Genomic DNA, 17,237 nt, shown 5'->3' with positions numbered 1-17,237 from the left:
TATTAGAGTTTACTAATATTAAGCATTCTTTATTAGATAAATAGTAATAAATTAACTATTTATTATATATTATAGAGCCTTTTTATTAGTTTACTATAGCTTTATATAAAATACAGGATATTTTTATCTATATTATCTTCTAAAGCTATAATAAGCTATTTTTTATCTAGAAGCTTTAATTTAGAAGATATAGTAGAAAAAGGTAAGTTTTATCCGATCTTTTTTTTATTCGTCCGATCTCTTTAGTTAAAAAAGCTAATATCTTCTCTTTAGATTCTATAGAAGTAGTATATACTTTAAGCCCTAGAAGTAGCTAAGGCTAAGCTCTCTTACTATTATAGTTAGATAGATAGCCCTAAGCTTAATAATCTATATATATATATAGGATAATCCTTATCTTTTAATATAAACTCTATTTTTTAAAAAATCTCTAATTAGTTAGATTAAGATTATATTAATTAATATAAAATAAGCTTAAAAGATGAGATTTTATATTATTTAGATAAATCTACTAGTTACACTAGTATACTCTCTATTATACTTTAATAAAATAAGCTTAAAAACTTACTAATCTTAGAAATATAAAGTCTTTCTATCTAAGATAAGTTATCTTACTATCTTTAACTAGATAATTTATATTTTTTTACTACTTCTTTACTACTTTTTAGTATTTTTTAGCTAAAAGCTCATTATTTGTATCTATAGATATAACTCTTCTAAATCCTTAATAATTTTAGAAAGAAAATAAGACTGAATATCTAATTCTTATATAGATTATATATAATATCTTTTCTATCTCTAATATTAAGATAAAAAGGTTTTTTAACTTAGTATATAATATCTACTACTATTAGTATAGTTATCTAAAGGCTAGTATAATTAGAGATCTTATACTCTATAGTTATACTAATATTTTAAATTAGAAGAGATAGAGCTAGACTTTAGTAGGCTTATAGATATATCTATCTAGATAGCCTTATAGGCCTATCTAGATAGATAAAAAGTGATTTATCTATAGATAAGTCTATTAAGAAAAGCCTATAAGGCCCTTAAAAGTAGAGCTTATCTTTAGGTATCATGATTAATAAATATACTATATTTTTAGTATTCTAGCTATTAATTACTACGAATAAAGGAAAAACTTTTATTACTAAGAGATAGGTTTTTATATATAAAACCCTATTATCTAAAACTGTAGGAGTTAATTATTTCTATAGAAATTAGTAACTATTATTAATCCAATAAATTTAATAGATAAATTTTGATCAATAATAATTAGGAATATCTAATTAATTATATAAAAGCTAATTAGCTAATTAGAGCGCTTCTATATATAATAAGAGATATAAGATATAGATGAATATCTATTATCCGCACTTTTATCTAAACTTTCTTTAGATAAAACCTCTCTACTTCTCTTTAATCTTATACTCTCTCTTATATACTATCTCTTACTCTTTTTATTATTACTAATTTTACTCTTTTACTCTTAAATCTTACTCTTTTTACCCTTTTTACTCTCTTTACTCTCTTCTTAAGATTAGATAAAAGTAAGCTCTATCTCTTCTATCTTAAATTCAGTAATATAACTATAGAGTATAAGATCTCTAATTATACTAGTCTTTAGATAACTATACTAATAGTAGTAAATACTATATACTAAGTTAAAAAACCTTTTTATCTTAATATCTATAATAGAGATAGAAAAGATATTACATATAATTTATATAAGAATTAGATATTTAGTCTTATTTTCTTTTTAAAATTAATAAGGATTTAGAAGAGTTATATTTATAGATATAAATTATTAGCTTTTAGCTAAAAAATACTATCAATATCAAAAAGTAGTTAAATAAATAGTAAACAAATCATAGAAAAGTAGTAAAAAAGTAGTAATAAGTTATAAATTATCTAATTAAAGATAGTAAGATAACTTATCTTAGATAGAAAGACTTTATATTTCTAAGATTAGTAAGTTTTTAAGCTTATTTTATTAAAGTATAATAGAGAGTATACTAGTGTAACTAGTAGATTTATCTAAATAATATGAAATCTAATCTTTTAAGCTTATTTTATATCAATTAGTATAATCTTAATCTAAATAATTAAAGATTTTAAAGAAATAGAGCTTTTATTAAGATATAAGGATTATCCTATATATATATAGATTACTAAGCTTAGGGCTATCTATCTCACTATAATATTTAAAGAGTTTAATCTTAGCTATTTCTAAGACTTAAAGTATATATTACTTCTATAGAATCTAAAAAGAAGATTTTAGCCTTTTTAATTAAAAAGATTAGATAAATAAAAAAAAAGATTAGATAAAACTTATCTTTTTCTACTATAGCTTTTGAATTAAAGCTTCTAGATAAAAAAATAGCTTATTATAGATTTAGAAGATAGTATAGATAAAAATATTTATTTATATAGAATTATAGTAAATTAGTAAAAGGCTCTATAATATATAGTAAATAGTTAATTTACTACTATTTATCTAAAAAAAGCTTTTCTTTAATAAGCTCTAATATTATATAATACTACTTAAGCTATATCTAAACTTATTTAGTCTACTTTAGTATTAAAAAGATTAAATTCTATTAAGTCTAGATATCTTAAAGTAGAAATAGTTATCTTTTTATTAGATCTTAAAGTCTTAAGAAGATATCTTATTATTATAAGCTTATATTAATATAGATAGCTAAATTCTAAGCTTTTTAAAGCGTTTTAGCTATATACTCTATATCTCTTTTATTATAAAAGAGATTTTTAGACTAAATAAGATTAATTATATTATTCTTAAGATCTACTTTTATCTAAGTATTATATAACGCTAATTAATTATTATAAGTATTATTTATTATAGGTCTACTTACTAAGATAATACTTAGTCCTAGAGTCTTAATCTTATAACTATACTATTACTAGTTAATATTAGGCCTTAAATAGACTTAGGTCTATAGAATAGACTTAATAGGATATACTAGGTAGGTTTACTTAGTTAAGATATATTTAGGATCTATAATAGGTATTATAGAGACTAAGGATATCTCTTCAAATTAGGGTTTATCTTATATAAAACTAATAGATGAACTATTAGGTTCTAAGTAGAAATATAAGATTAAATATAAAGACTAAATATGTATATAGTTATAACTATTCTTATATATCTAATCCTCTTATATATCCTATCCTATTAATAGGATAGGTCTATTCTATTTATATAAAAAGCGCTTATATCTATTTACTAAGGTTTATATCTTATATAATTATACTTTCGTAAGTACTATATTATTATAGTAGATAATTAGTATTCATTCTATAGTAGCTATTTCTAGCCTATTATATATTACTATATTCTAATAATAAGTATATATTATAATAGTAAGTTATAAACTATAAATAGTATAAAGAAAATCTATAAAGGCTATCCTCTAACTTCTTAATAAGTATTATAATTTCTTATATAATTCTACTATATTATTTATTCTTAAGAACTTAGTTAGTCTTTATCTTCTTTTATAAGATATACTTAACATAGATCTATAATATTATCTCTCTCTCCTAGTTCTTTATCCCTAAAGAATCCTTCAATAACTATTGATCCTCTTAGATAGATATACTCTATTTTTTTAATAATTTTCTCTTTTTTATATTTTTCTAAACTATATCTTTCTTTAGTATTTTAAGTTATAAACTCTATTAATTAATTAAAAGTAAGGATTTAAGTTCTTAAGTTCTTATCTTTATTATACTTATCTCTGTTATATTTATATTTACTCTAATTATCCTAAGAGTTATTCTTATTATATTTATACTAGTTATAGTACTAAATATAAGATATCTAAATAGCCCTTTACTAATATTAAATAGTAGTATCTTCTTAAGTCCTAGTTATCTTTTTGTACTTAAGAGGAAGAACTCTTTAAGATATAGGCTAAGATTATTTTCAAATTAATATATATAGATAGGAGTACTCACTATATAAGTATATCAGTAATTTTATTATATAGGAGTATAAGAATATCTTTAAATTAGTGGAACTTAAGTATTATGAATAAGAAGATTTAGATTATCTTAAGAGAGAATATTTTAAATCTATTTAAAAAGAGTATATAGCTAAGACTACTCTAGCTATTAAAGAGTATTCTAGTCTTATTAGTAATCATAAGAATATTTATATCCTTATAGCTATATCTAAAGATCCTACTCTAATATAGATAATTATATCTATTAGTCCTTTATTCTCTTTCTTTTAAGATGAAATTAATATATTAGCTTTAGTAGACTTTAAGAAGTCTTCTTCGCCTATTAGTAGTATTACTAAACTAGCTAGGGGTAGCCTATTAAGCTCTTAATAGACTCCTATATATATATTATTTAAGATATTATATCTTTACCATCTTACCAAATAGTAAGACTTATCTTTAATCTTCTCATAGCTTAGGATTTCTTTAATATTATATTCCTATTCTATATCTTCTATAATTTCAATATTAATAGTAATTAGTATTTCTTTTAGTACTAGTTTAAGTAGTAAAATATAAAAAATATAAAAATATATTTTCTACTTTTAGATAGTTTTAAATAGTAGTTTACTAGTCCTATTTATTTTTTATTCTAAATTGTCCTAATTTTTAATAGTCTAATTTATTACTTAGTTACTTTATCTTAATATTTTTTTATTATTATTATATCCTTACTAATAGCTTCTCTGATTATATTAGGATTATATCTATAACTTATAAAGAAGAGTGATTCTTTTATTATTATATATATTATATTATTATATTATTATATATAAACTATATAATTAGTAATAGTTTTATCTAATTATCCTATTAATAATTTAGATAATATCTTAGATATGATTCTATATTTTAGTTTATATATTCTATTTAGCCATTAGTTGATAGATAGTAGATAGTAGAGAGTCTATATTTAATCCTAATTTAATCTAGAAAAAAATACTATATCTTAGAAATAAATAGCTTATTATAGTTAGATATAATTTTCCTTAGTGATCTATAATTTATAAAAATATATCATATTAATAATCCTACTATTTCTTATATATTAATTTTTTCTATTAGTAGAATTATATATATATATATTTAATAAGCTTATTAATCATAACTATAATTATATTATATTCTTCAAATATTAGTAACTTTGTAATAAAGTCTATAATAATCTATTCCTAAGGTTTTCTAGATATTTCTAAATTTTATATTATACTATATTACTGATTCTTAAGAACTTAGTTAATCCTTATCTTCTTTTATATGATATACTTAAGGTAGGTCTATAATACTAAGTAGCTACTTTAAGCTTAGCTAAATTATATAGGCTATATAAGTATTTCTAATAAATGAGTATATAGGGTATTTAGCTTAAAGAGATATAACTAAAATATATTTATTTAATATATTATTAGCTATAATAGCTATAATTTCGTCTTATAAATTATATATTTTAATAAAAATTTATACTATTTTTATATAATTTTTATTAGAATGGATTCTTAATAAAAACTTAAATTTTAAAAGTATTCCTCTATAATCCTAAAATTCATTAAGAAAATAATCTATTATAGCTATGAATATTATTAAAGGAGAGAGATCTAATAAATAAGACTAAATAAAAGCTTTAAAGTAGAGAGTAGGATATTAAGAATAGCTCTTTATTATAAGATTATTATTTTTCTAACTAATATTGAATTAATTAATTATAAAGAAAAGATAGAATAGAATAGACTAATTAGATCAGCTATAGAAGATTCTAGAAATATAGGCTTTTCATTAGATGAAAAGAAAGATTTAGACTAATAAAAATAATTAAAAGCTATTTTTTCTATAGATTATCTAAGGAAGATATAGTTATATTAGTAATTAGAGATCTTAAGATCTATTATTAAATACTTTATTAGCTTTTTCGCTAGAAAAAAGATAGGATAAAAAGATAGGATAAAAAAAAGGACCTATTTTACTACTTTCTATATAAGATACTTATTACTAGACTATATTTATACTAGCTATCTTCTAATTAGGATATATAAATAAGATATTATAGTAGATATATATAATCTTAGGTTCTCCAGTCTATAGATTAGTAATTTACTATAGATTTATCTAAATCTTAAAAGATTAATATTTTTAGTCTTATTTCATTAGATTACTAGCTAGTTTAGTCCTATATTAGGTTTTTAGCTATTAATTAATAAAATTTTATTTTTTATCTTTATCTAGATAGTATCTAGATAGTATACTTAAAAGTTTAAATTTTAATAGTCTAAAATACTAGTAGAAGGGGTAATAGAGATAGTAGAGAGTATAGTAGCTAAATTAATAATATAGAATTAGATAGATTAATACTATTATAACTATTACTATAAAATAAAAATTAAGATATATAGAGTATATATAAAGGGTAAATAAAAAAGAAGAATAAGAGAAGAATAAGAGAAGAGAGTAAAAAAGATAAATTATACTAAATAGGGCTAGTATTTACTAAGAAAAATTATCTAAGTCTAATATTTCAAACCTTTTATCCGAACTTTTATACTATTTCTAGCTATTTTTTATAAATTAAATAAAGAATATAGATAATAGAGGGTCTAATTTATTAGATTTTACTTTAAAATAGTTTAAATATACTTTTAGAGTAAGTTTAGTACTAGAGATAGTATAACTAGAAAAGTAGTAAGGGTATATATATATAAAATATATATCTTTATCTCTTGGTAAGATTATTAACTACTACTCTATAATATATCCTATACCCTACTCTTATCTATTAAAAATAGCTATTATACTAATAAAGATATATATTATCTATTTATAAATAGGGATATTTTATAAAAATATAATAGAGAAAATAGATAATAGGGTAGATAGTATATATTTCAATAAAAATAGGGGTAAATAATAGAATTAATTTCAGATAAATTATTAGATTATATAAGAAAAATTAGATAGAAACCAGTAGAATTAGGTACCTATAGGCTTTTTTAGGCCTATAGATATAGATAGAGAGCCTTTATCTATAGATAGGCCTATAATAAAGCCTAGATAGAGCTTACTTTTATCTAATCTTTAGAAGAGAGTAAAGAGAGTAAAAAGGGTAGAAAGAGTAAAATTAGTAATAATAAAAAGAGTAAAAGTAAGAGAGAGTATATAAGAGAGAGTATAAGATTAAAGAAAGTTTAGATAAAAGTACAGATAATAGGTATTTATCTATATCTTATATCTCTAGTTATATATAGAAGCGCTCTAATTATCTAATTAGCTTTTATATAATTAATTAGATATTTTTAATTATTATCTATTAAAATTTATCTATTAAATTTTAATTAGATTAATAATAGTTACTAATTTCTATAGAAATAATCAACTCCTAAAATTTTAGATAGTGGGGTTTTTATATATAAAAACCTATCTCTTAATTATAAAAGTATATATCTTATTTATAGTAACTAATAGCTAGACCTTATTAAAAACGTTTTGAGGGCCGCCCGCATTTATATAAAAAAAGTTGACCTTTCCTAATTTAGACGCATAATGTTGCTCAGTCATCCTAATAGATTACTGTTTTTTAACACTATTCTGGTTTCCATCTTTTATTTCTACTTTATTTCTATATTATTATTGAGAAATTTTAAGAAATCAAGTAGTATTATAGTATATAATAATAGGTAATATTAGGCTTCGGCAGGACCTAATTTGGGTCCTATTTTGCATAATTTACCCCTGAATTTTCATAATTTTATGCTTTTGTATCCTCTGTATTCTACTACTTCTATCGGGTTGATTTTGATAAAATTATAGACATATATAGAAAAAGCTTATATTAACCTATACTTTTAATTTGAATCATATCCGATCGGTTGAAGTGGAGAAATCTCGATAAGACTGATTTTATGCATTCATAAAAAATTTGAAATTCAAGATATATATTTGAAATGAGTGGTAGTTCCACCATATTCTGAGAACCTCTTGTGATTTATTTTATTTTTGAAACTAATAATAATAAGATATATTATGGGTAATTTATATATATGATAGTAGATAAAAGGAGAATAATAAGTAAAATCAAAGAATTCCATATATATAGGGCCCTAAAACGTACTACAAACATGCTATAATAAAAAGCTTGGCATGTTTGCTATATTTATGACCCAATTGGGGCCCCAAGGGTTAGGTTGGGTCCAGGTTAGTCTGTGCCATAACCCGCAAATGGGTAGGTAAAGTCAACCCGCAACCCGAACCCGCAAAACCCATGGGTTGGTCAGGTCAACCCGCAACCCGCCCCATGCGGGTTGCGGGTTCGGGTGCGGGTTACCCACGCTAGCCCATCTTTGCATAAATTTCTAACGCTATACCTAAATAGGATGGATAAATTTGATTATTCATGAAATTAATTACTGTTATTTACACATGTTTCTGTCACGCTTTTGAATTTCTCGTTATTCAATCATTAGTATCATGAATTTAAAAGGATTTAGGTTGTATATCAAAACTTTAAGTCTGGTAATAAGATTGCCTTTAGGATTTAATGTATTTAAGGTAGGTTGTGGTTATTTAAAAGAGTTTAGGTAGGAAATGGTTATTTGGGGTGGAAATATATATATTTCATGTAGAGCTCTTCAAGTGTATCTTCTAGGAGATTTGTGGACCTTCTCTCCCCTACCTAAATCAGCTCAATTTCAACTTTTTTAATATCAAATCTATGACTGATTTCTATAGAAATCAGCAGTACTTTTATATACTCTCTCTATCTTAGACTCTGTCGTTCAGTGGCAGACTTTATCAGCCATTTCTACAGCAATTAGTAATACTTTCATAGCCTGAAAAATCAGGAGATCAACGATTTCTATAGAAATCATTAACCCCTAAGGCCTTCAGTAACCCATAAATTCAATGGGTTTTTATGGGTTTTTATGGGTTTCTTATGGGTTTCTTGTGGGTTTCTGCGGGTTTCTTGCGGGTTTCTTGCGGGTTACCTGATAACCCATAAATTCTATCCAATAGGTAGACCTCGCCATATTGCTTTTTTGGGTACCCGAAGGAATACCCGCGAACCCGCCAAGAACCCATTTACCTGTATATTACAGTATTACTGTTGAAATACAACCAATACCAGATATAGAGTGATGTAATCAGGTATATGTTACGTGTATTTTAATCTCTTGGCGGGTTTTGGGTCAAGGGTCGAAACCCAACCCGCCCATTTGGCGAGGTCTACCAATAGGAACCATGCTTTATAAGTCAAGTTGTGATAGATCAACATACTCAGTTTTTCACTATACAGCATGGTCAACCCCCCTCTTTATTATTAAATTCCCTTATTTACAGCATTGAAAATTCCACGTAAGTGCCTACTGCTCTCATATTCTTCTAAACCATCTACTACCCCTCTTTACTTTCTATATGTCTCAACTCCAATACTCTGATGCTGATGGCTTCTCATCATCTATCTACGATGGTGATATAGATAATCTTCCTTATTTTCCACCAGAGGACTCACATCTTTTATATACACCCGAACTCTCAGTCAGCCAGCAGACAACCAATTCCTTTGATCAAGAGTTTATTCGACCATCCGCCCCTCTCACGATCCCTTCCTCTCTAAAACGCGTTGGCCCAGATCGTCGAAAGGGCTACATTCTCTATGAAAGCATGACACATAGTGATTGGGTAGAATGGTGGCTTCAGACCGACTTTGGGAAACAAAGTAGGGTACGATGGGACTCAAACCACTTTTCTGAAGTTTGGACCCAGTTCGATCAGGTAGCAAATGCCGCTGATGGTGCACCAAAGGTAATGTGCAGACGTTGCGGGCAAATCCTTGAGCACCCTCAATCTCCATGCGCTGGAACGAGTATGCGCCATGGAACTTCGACAATGAACAAGCATTTAAAGGGTATTAATTGTCGCAATTATACTAAGAATAAGACGCAAGCATCTGGTATTACCCAGTTTATACAAACAGCTGTAAGTATAAATATTCATCTATTCTTCTATTTTTCCAACTTTCTCTTCGATCATTAAGAGACGTGTTTTTGTGCACAAAAACATATCTTTAATTAATATTCACGCTCAACGCTTAACTTTCAACGCTATAGAGCAGAAACCCTTTAACCAATCACAAATTTACACAAGATGCATGGGAACAGAAGCTTCTTACTTTCCTTACGGTCGCACGGCTTCCATTCCGACTAGTCAAGCACCCTGAATTTCATAGCCTTATCAGAATGGCCCAAACTGCCCCAACATGCCCTGAGATCCCGTCACAAAAACGTATTAGAAACCGGCTACACACTACAGTGAAAGAGAGACAAGAAGATTTACTCCGAAGGCTACCTGCTGGGTCTAAGATATCAATTGCGCTTGATTGCTGGACATCTCCATTCTCACAGGCGTTCATGGCTATCAGTGGCTATTTTATTGATGAGGACTGGCAGTATCGTGAGATCCTTCTTGGATTCGAACCACTTTATGGAACACACTCTGGTGCAAATCTGAGTGTAGTACTCCTGGAGATCCTTCAGCGACATAAAATTGAGGATCGAGTTCTTGCAGTTGTCACTGATAATGCATCAAACAATAAGACCTTAGTCGACACCCTTCAGCAATCTATGTCAGATGATATTACCCTGATTCGGGTCCCCTGTATCGCGCATGTTATTCAACTCAGTCTAAATGAGCTTCTTGGTTCTATGTAGTCTTCGGCATTACCCAATTTGGGTCCAAGGTTAGGACCCAATACCCAATGATTTTAAATCTAGGACCCAACTTTTTACATAAAAATACATAAAAACGCCAAGAATTTCCTATTTTGGATGATTTATACATATTTATGCAAAAAGTTGGGTCCTAATTGGGTCCTTGGGTCCTTGGCATTGCCAAGATTGGGTCCAAAATTGGGTCCTGCCGAAGCCTAGATATAGAGAATTTTTGATTAAGGGCTAGGAATTATATCTTTATTAATCCGAGCCTACGGACTTTATCTTCTTTTATAGATAGTTGCATTGTATGACTCATAGTTTATATATCACTATAATTAAATAAATACTCATCTATACTTCTATTATATTAAGGTTTGTGGGGCCGGATTTAGTTCAACCCCGCATCTCTATATGAGGTCATAAGTCACGCAACTCACTTTCTCAGACAGTCACACATCCTTTGTTATCTTCTTATCATTTCCCAAGCAATATACCAAGTATCAGTCTATCTACTCACAAGTAAAGTGCCTCACACCCTAGATACATCTGATTCATGCTGACTACCCAGTGACTCGTTCCCACAAACTCACTGATAGGGATCACCTTGTCGATGGCATAGTGGCTCATGAACAGCTGCCGCGTTACTTTGGGAAGTCGGGCCCTACTGATGCCGATCCGCGAAAGACCAAGAAAGATGGAGGCGGTAAAGCTAATTGGTGAGAACTGGTCATTCTATATATGCTTGATATAAGAAGACATCAGATTAACTGAGCTACCTGGTAGGGGCCGCTCGGGTGATGAATCACAGGATTGTGGATATACCTTCACCAATAATCGCCGTCGTTCCAATAGCAGCACTCAGGGCCTTACAGATTTCACGACAAAATTCGAGATCGCTGAGCCTGAACCCGTCTTCGAAGAGCAGCTCCACGATACACCTGATGTGAATGTGGCGAAGGAAATTGCGGTGACCAAAGTAGACTCTACCAGCAGCAGCAACGAGAGTGAAACGGACCAGGGAAGCATCAAGTATTAACGCTGCATTTACACTCCAGTTGAGAGCCATGGCCCCTCCCGCTGCATAATGAAACCAGAATGGCGATTTACACATTCATCGAGTAGGATGCCTTTTATAGTTAGGTGCCAATTTAACAGAAAAGTATCAGCATGAAAACTACTGCTAATGCACCGGAGAACCTGTAAGAAAGAAGAAGGCCTTCTGTTGAATTCAGTAGATTGCTTTGTAATAAAAAGGGTTCAGAACTGCCTATGCTCTCAAAGCTAAGCCCATATTCCCTCGTTGACACTAGAGACCAAGCCCCTCAAACCCTCCTGTCAGTAGTTTCTGACAGATCTACAGACTATATTCCACCAAGATCAGAGCCCCCAGGCAGAGCAGCACCTCCAGTAGATGACAGGGACGCAACGGAGGAAAGGATATTCTGATACCAGAAGTCCAGCTTCCCTGTTTTGATGTATTCCTGTAGCAGATCACTTTCTCGCTTTAAGTCAATCGCCACCCGGGCTCTTTGCTCGGGGCGAAAGCGGGAGACAAGAATTTCTGATTCTGATTCAGCCATGAGACCATCGGCTGGGGAAATAGGCTTGTACAGAGACTGGGGGCCTACACCGGCATGATCTATATATAGTGTTAGGCTGAGAGAAGTAGCAAGAGGCTAATGTGACTTACCGGCTAGACAGCAGCAAAGAGTGTGATGGAGGGCAGTGGAACTAGCAGCGCTACTGGTATCTCCATTAGATTCCTCAGCCGCCTTTCCGCGGGCCTCCCAGTCATCCTTGATCATGCATCGTCGCCAGATCAATTTCCGCAATGCCGAAACATATGATGGATCCCGTTGAGCATAGCGGCTGTGGTCAAGCACCCGGAGAGCTTGATAGAACTCCCGGCCAGAAAGCTCACTATCTCTCTCTTCAGAGGACTGGGCAGGGGAGCCCATCAGAGTCAATAAATCAATCAAGCCGTCCGCACCGACAATCCTTCGGCTCACTAGGGTAGAGAAAATATCGCCAAGTATCTCATGCAGGGAAGGGCGATCGTCAACAAGGTGACCTCCAAAGTAATCTAACGCCAGTTCTGCCTCGGCCTTCTGATCAATTGCACCCTCTAAAACAGGCTGAACGTGAACTTGGAGAAGTTCTTGCACTTCATCGACTTCGCTGTAGTCATCCAGGCGTCTGATGTCCTCCTGCAACGCAGGCGCGTGATCGCTAAATGGAGTACCCTCACGCGAAGCCAACCGGCTGAGTTTTGCTAATGAGACTTGGACGCGGTGACACCATAGCTGCTTTTCGCTGCCAATGGCTAGGTTTTCCAGACAGATTGCAGCAGTTTCGTAATCTTCCTCACCGTTAACATCATTAATCCAGCTTAGCTTAGAATATGCAGGTGTGTTTCGCAGGAAACGGGTGATCGATGGTTGGTACTTTCGCATAGAAAGTAACGCTCCCGGGTGACCCATAGAAATTTGCCGTGAGAAGTACGCATCCGCCCATGATTCGCCAAATTTTTCAAAATATTGCGAGATTCGATACGCAACATCAGCCTCACTCTCTCCGGAGGCTGGAGCATCTGCCAAATCACCATGGACTTGCTGGCTTTTCACCTGATCCTGGAGCTCAATTATGAGCTCGACCAGTGCTGACATGTCTCGAAACCGCTCCGCCAGGCTGAGCGCATCCTGGAGATGACCAATTCCGGCCAGCTTGAAAAGTTGCCATTTGCGCTCCTTGACATGTGCCTGCTCAATGGAAAGACTCTCATCTGTTAATTTTGGGTTGCCTTGAGCAGCAAGCCAGCGGGTTCGCTCCCGGTGCATTTGACCGAGGACACGGAGATGGCGGGCACTGTTCTCGGCAATCTTCTTCAAAGTTTGACTGTCAGGCGCATCAGCGCTTGCTGTCTTCTGCTGGATCCAAGAGCGACAGCTGTCTAGCTCCCAGTCAAGTAGGTGTCCTGTCTCGGTATAGCCTACTGCTCTGGATGTCCAGGGTTCTGGAAGGTCTTCATATCCGTCAGCGAGGACACCGTCTTCCAGAAAATCATCTCCGAGACCGTACGAGGAAGCGTGCAGATCGCGAAAGTTGTAGGCTGTTTCCATGATCGCAAGAAGTACCTCACTGGCTTGGAGAATCTGTTCAGACAATTTCCGCGCATGCTTCGAGGAATTACCGCGACGGGGCTTGATCGCATTTTTTATCCATGGAATAATATGTTCCATCTGAAAGGAGTCTCGTAGGAACCAATGACGCGTAGGGTCTGTCGGTTCACCCGTTGAGCTAGTGGCGGGGGTTGTCTTGAATTTGTCGTTCATAGAGTCAATGACATGGCTGATAAAGAGGCTCTCATCTTTAGACCGAAACGCATTCTCCAGCGTGCACATGGCTCTTTGAGCGGCAAGCTTCTCTGCACCCCATAGCAACTCCCACCTGGCCGGGCGGCTTAGCGGGTTGCCCTTCTGCCCCAGCAACGACGCAAGGTCGTCTAGAGCTTTTGCTCTCAGGCGTAGATTTTCTTCAATTGAGATTGATTGGTTAGGGATGAATCGCGACTCTGACCGAAGAAGGTCTCCGCAGATTTCTAACGACGCTTGTTCGATTTCATCGGGAGAAAACCTTAAGCCGCCGTCACCAACTAAATCCAAAGGATTCCTCGCCATTGTTCCGAAGAATATTGCCTGCTCAAGCTTGTGCTTTGCACTAAGTTTACCCTCATCTGCTCGGTCGTCTGTTGGGTACTGGGGGGCCACATTCACACGGATGATACCGAAGTTTCGAACCATCATTACACACGAAGCGCGGCTATCACTCCCCGAGAAACCCTCTGTACCATATCCCAGGATTTCGTGGTCTGCGCCAGATTGGAGGTGAATGGTATCCTGGAAAGGTAGGAACAGTGCATCCGAACCCTGGAGCAATTGAGAGCTCGGTGTCTCCTGTATGGCGCTTGTGAGCGATAAGACAATGATTGATTGTCCTATCAGTATGAAGGCAACGCTTTCAGATTTCGAAACCAATATCTTCGGTTTGAATTCCTCTCGTTGAGCCGGAATGCTGTTGAGATCTACAGCGCGGGTGGATAGCACCTGAGACTCTTTTCCAGTCAGATGCACTTCAACAACGAAAACCTTCTTGGCATCAAGCCACTGCGCAGAGCTCACGACCAGAAATAGTCGCCACGATTCATCTGAATCCTGGTGACCAAGCTCATCCGAAGATTGCTGGCTAGAGTATGCAAAGTCCATAACCTTCAGATCGGGCTCCCCCACCAACTTCCCTGCATCCTGAGATATGCATGGTAGCGCAGTAAGAATATCATCTTTGGCATCATATTTCTTCTTTAAAGCATTCCCATGGTTCCAGTGGGTATCCCATATTTCCACAGTGCCGGCTGAAGTTGCGATAATCACATCACGTTGGCCTCGCTGGCGAGATCCACCTGCGTGCACGGCTGTGACTTCTTTCCTCCAGTAGCCCCCACCTAGAACATTCTTGATTCCTCCAAGAAATCCACCTCCTCCCATGCCCGTTGCACTCCTCAGGAAGTTCACGAACACAGAGGGTTTCCCTTGTGAGTCTCTGAGGTTTATATGAGCCGCACGTCCTGATGAGAAAGTTGCAATAATTCCCGAAGGCTCGCAATTCATGATATCGGTGGCATATTCGCCGGAAAAAAGACCTGGTATAGACCCTTGGATTCCATTCTGTTTTTGGCGAGATAACCCTAGAGTTGCAGCCCCGGACACCGTTTCCCAGTAGATAATTTTCCCTGTTGACGGGATAATGACCAAGAGTCCCGGATATTCCCCTGTGGCAGCCGAGATTAGGACACCTAGCGGCACGGGCCCACTGGATTCTCTGCATGATTCGGGAATGGACACCGTGAAGGTCTCTGATGGTGATGGTGTTGAATTTGGGACAGAATAGGGCCAAACAACTGCATTTGAGTGTGTCAAAGCGAGTGCGTAATCTTGACCCGTTGCGAAGAAGCATTTAAGCGGTTCTGTGTTGGGGTTCAAGGAGTCAGCTCGATGACTCGGTCGTATCGATGAAATTCTAGAGTTATTACCTGACTGGGCGCCCCTAATTTGATCTGGTAACGCTGGGAGTTGGTCGACGGTGTAGTAATCTGTGCTGGACTAGATCACTCATAGTAACAGATCAGCCGGTTGGTCGTGCATATCGGTATATCAAGAAGAGCTCCATCGGCGAGTAAAAGCTGAGAACAAAGGCCTAGACTTACCAAAACAATTGCACCTTCAAGATCGTTGTTCGGCTCTTCGTTTGGCTTCACACCTCTGATTGGGAGACGCGCATCACCATCTAAATGATCATTGAGCGATAATGAAGTGGCCGACTCGACGAGCTCTCGTCCATTATCATGGTCCGCAATGACAGATGGCGAATTTCCTTCCTGTCGCAACACAGAGCGTTGTCTCTTTGCTTTTGGTGGCTTCACCGAATCATCAGAGCTCGTGCGTGGGCGCCTCCGAGGGTTTCGTAAGGCTGCCTTGGGAACAAACATGTTGGGGGTAATTGCGCGCAGTATTCACTTTCAATTCGGTGGCCGGAGGCCAAATGAAGAGTAGTGGAATGCGCCCAAGTTTTGATATGTGGAAAAGCCAAGGATCAACAACAAAAGATGGCCCGCGCTTGTAAGGAAGGCGGTGTGCCAGCCTGAATGTTAGAGGTAACAAATGGGGAGCGGATACGGTTCAAAGCGTACAAAAATAATTGTAATGATCGCTTTAGTCAGTTTTCATCGGTTAGAAGATATGAGAAGAAGGAAGCAATATAACGCAGCATTTATGGGCATATTGCCTATTGTGACCGCTATCTAAACGCGGTTGCCACAGGACAAGAACTCCACGTGTTTGGCTACGCGCCTTCACCATCGGCATGTCTATACCACCATCGAGTAGTATTAGTTAGATGGCTATCTATACTTGTATTAAGGGGAGAGTTTACATTTAAGCGGCTTTCTTCGTCCAAGAGAGAAGGGAGAAAACGTAACACCTATGTTATGTCAATTTCGTTACTTTTCCGGATATATTTCGCTTGGGATATTTATCTTATGTCAAATTCATATATACCGAACACAACAACCAAGTTCAATATGATTTTGTAATATAAATTTTCTAGTATATCATAATCTCGTGAACATGTTTACATAGGCACTTTAAGCTAATGTATTAACACTAGCTCGGGTCCGATTGTCCCGATACAATAGAATGTGGGCGGGAACTCGGAATCTCACCAACTCACGTGAACACAAGATTCCCCTCCACATCGGCATTCGGATAAGAGCTCCTGAGACTGCACGCTTTCCACTCTTCACAATAACCACGACAACCAATATGCCCATGGGATATGTGGATCGTATAATGACGAAGTTTGGGGTTGCTGTGTTCGCAGTTTAGGAAGAATGGCCCCCGTAGTGACACATCCCTTACACCAGGCCCTAGTCCGGGCTTCGTCGGCGGCCGTGAGGTGG

At 34.0% G+C, this 17,237-nt stretch overlaps 2 protein-coding genes across 2 annotated transcripts; one reads left to right on the top strand and one right to left on the bottom strand.

Moving 5' to 3' along the window:
- Positions 1–11,279: 11,279 nt before the first annotated feature.
- Positions 11,280–11,762, top strand: N7520_010728 (uncharacterized protein; the record flags this gene model as incomplete). The annotated part of the gene is made up of 3 exons (XM_057144661.1): positions 11,280–11,293; positions 11,323–11,442; positions 11,510–11,762. The coding sequence occupies 3 exons, from the start codon at positions 11,280–11,282 to the stop codon at positions 11,760–11,762; spliced, it is 387 nt and encodes a 128-aa protein (XP_056990415.1).
- A 325-nt stretch (positions 11,763–12,087) lies between these two features.
- On the bottom strand, positions 12,088–16,268 carry N7520_010727 (putative nuclear pore complex subunit Nup133; the record flags this gene model as incomplete). Its single annotated transcript, XM_057144660.1, has 4 exons — positions 12,088–12,365; positions 12,417–15,746; positions 15,813–15,882; positions 15,987–16,268. The coding sequence occupies 4 exons, from the start codon at positions 16,266–16,268 to the stop codon at positions 12,088–12,090; spliced, it is 3,960 nt and encodes a 1,319-aa protein (XP_056990414.1).
- Positions 16,269–17,237: the final 969 nt, after the last annotated feature.

The sequence above is a fragment of the Penicillium odoratum genome (assembly GCF_028828045.1).
Source record: "Penicillium odoratum strain IBT 22623 chromosome Unknown utg000008l_segment0_segment0, whole genome shotgun sequence".
NCBI classification, from domain to species: Eukaryota; Fungi; Ascomycota; class Eurotiomycetes; order Eurotiales; family Aspergillaceae; genus Penicillium; species Penicillium odoratum.
This window is presented reverse-complemented; position numbering and strand designations above follow the sequence as displayed.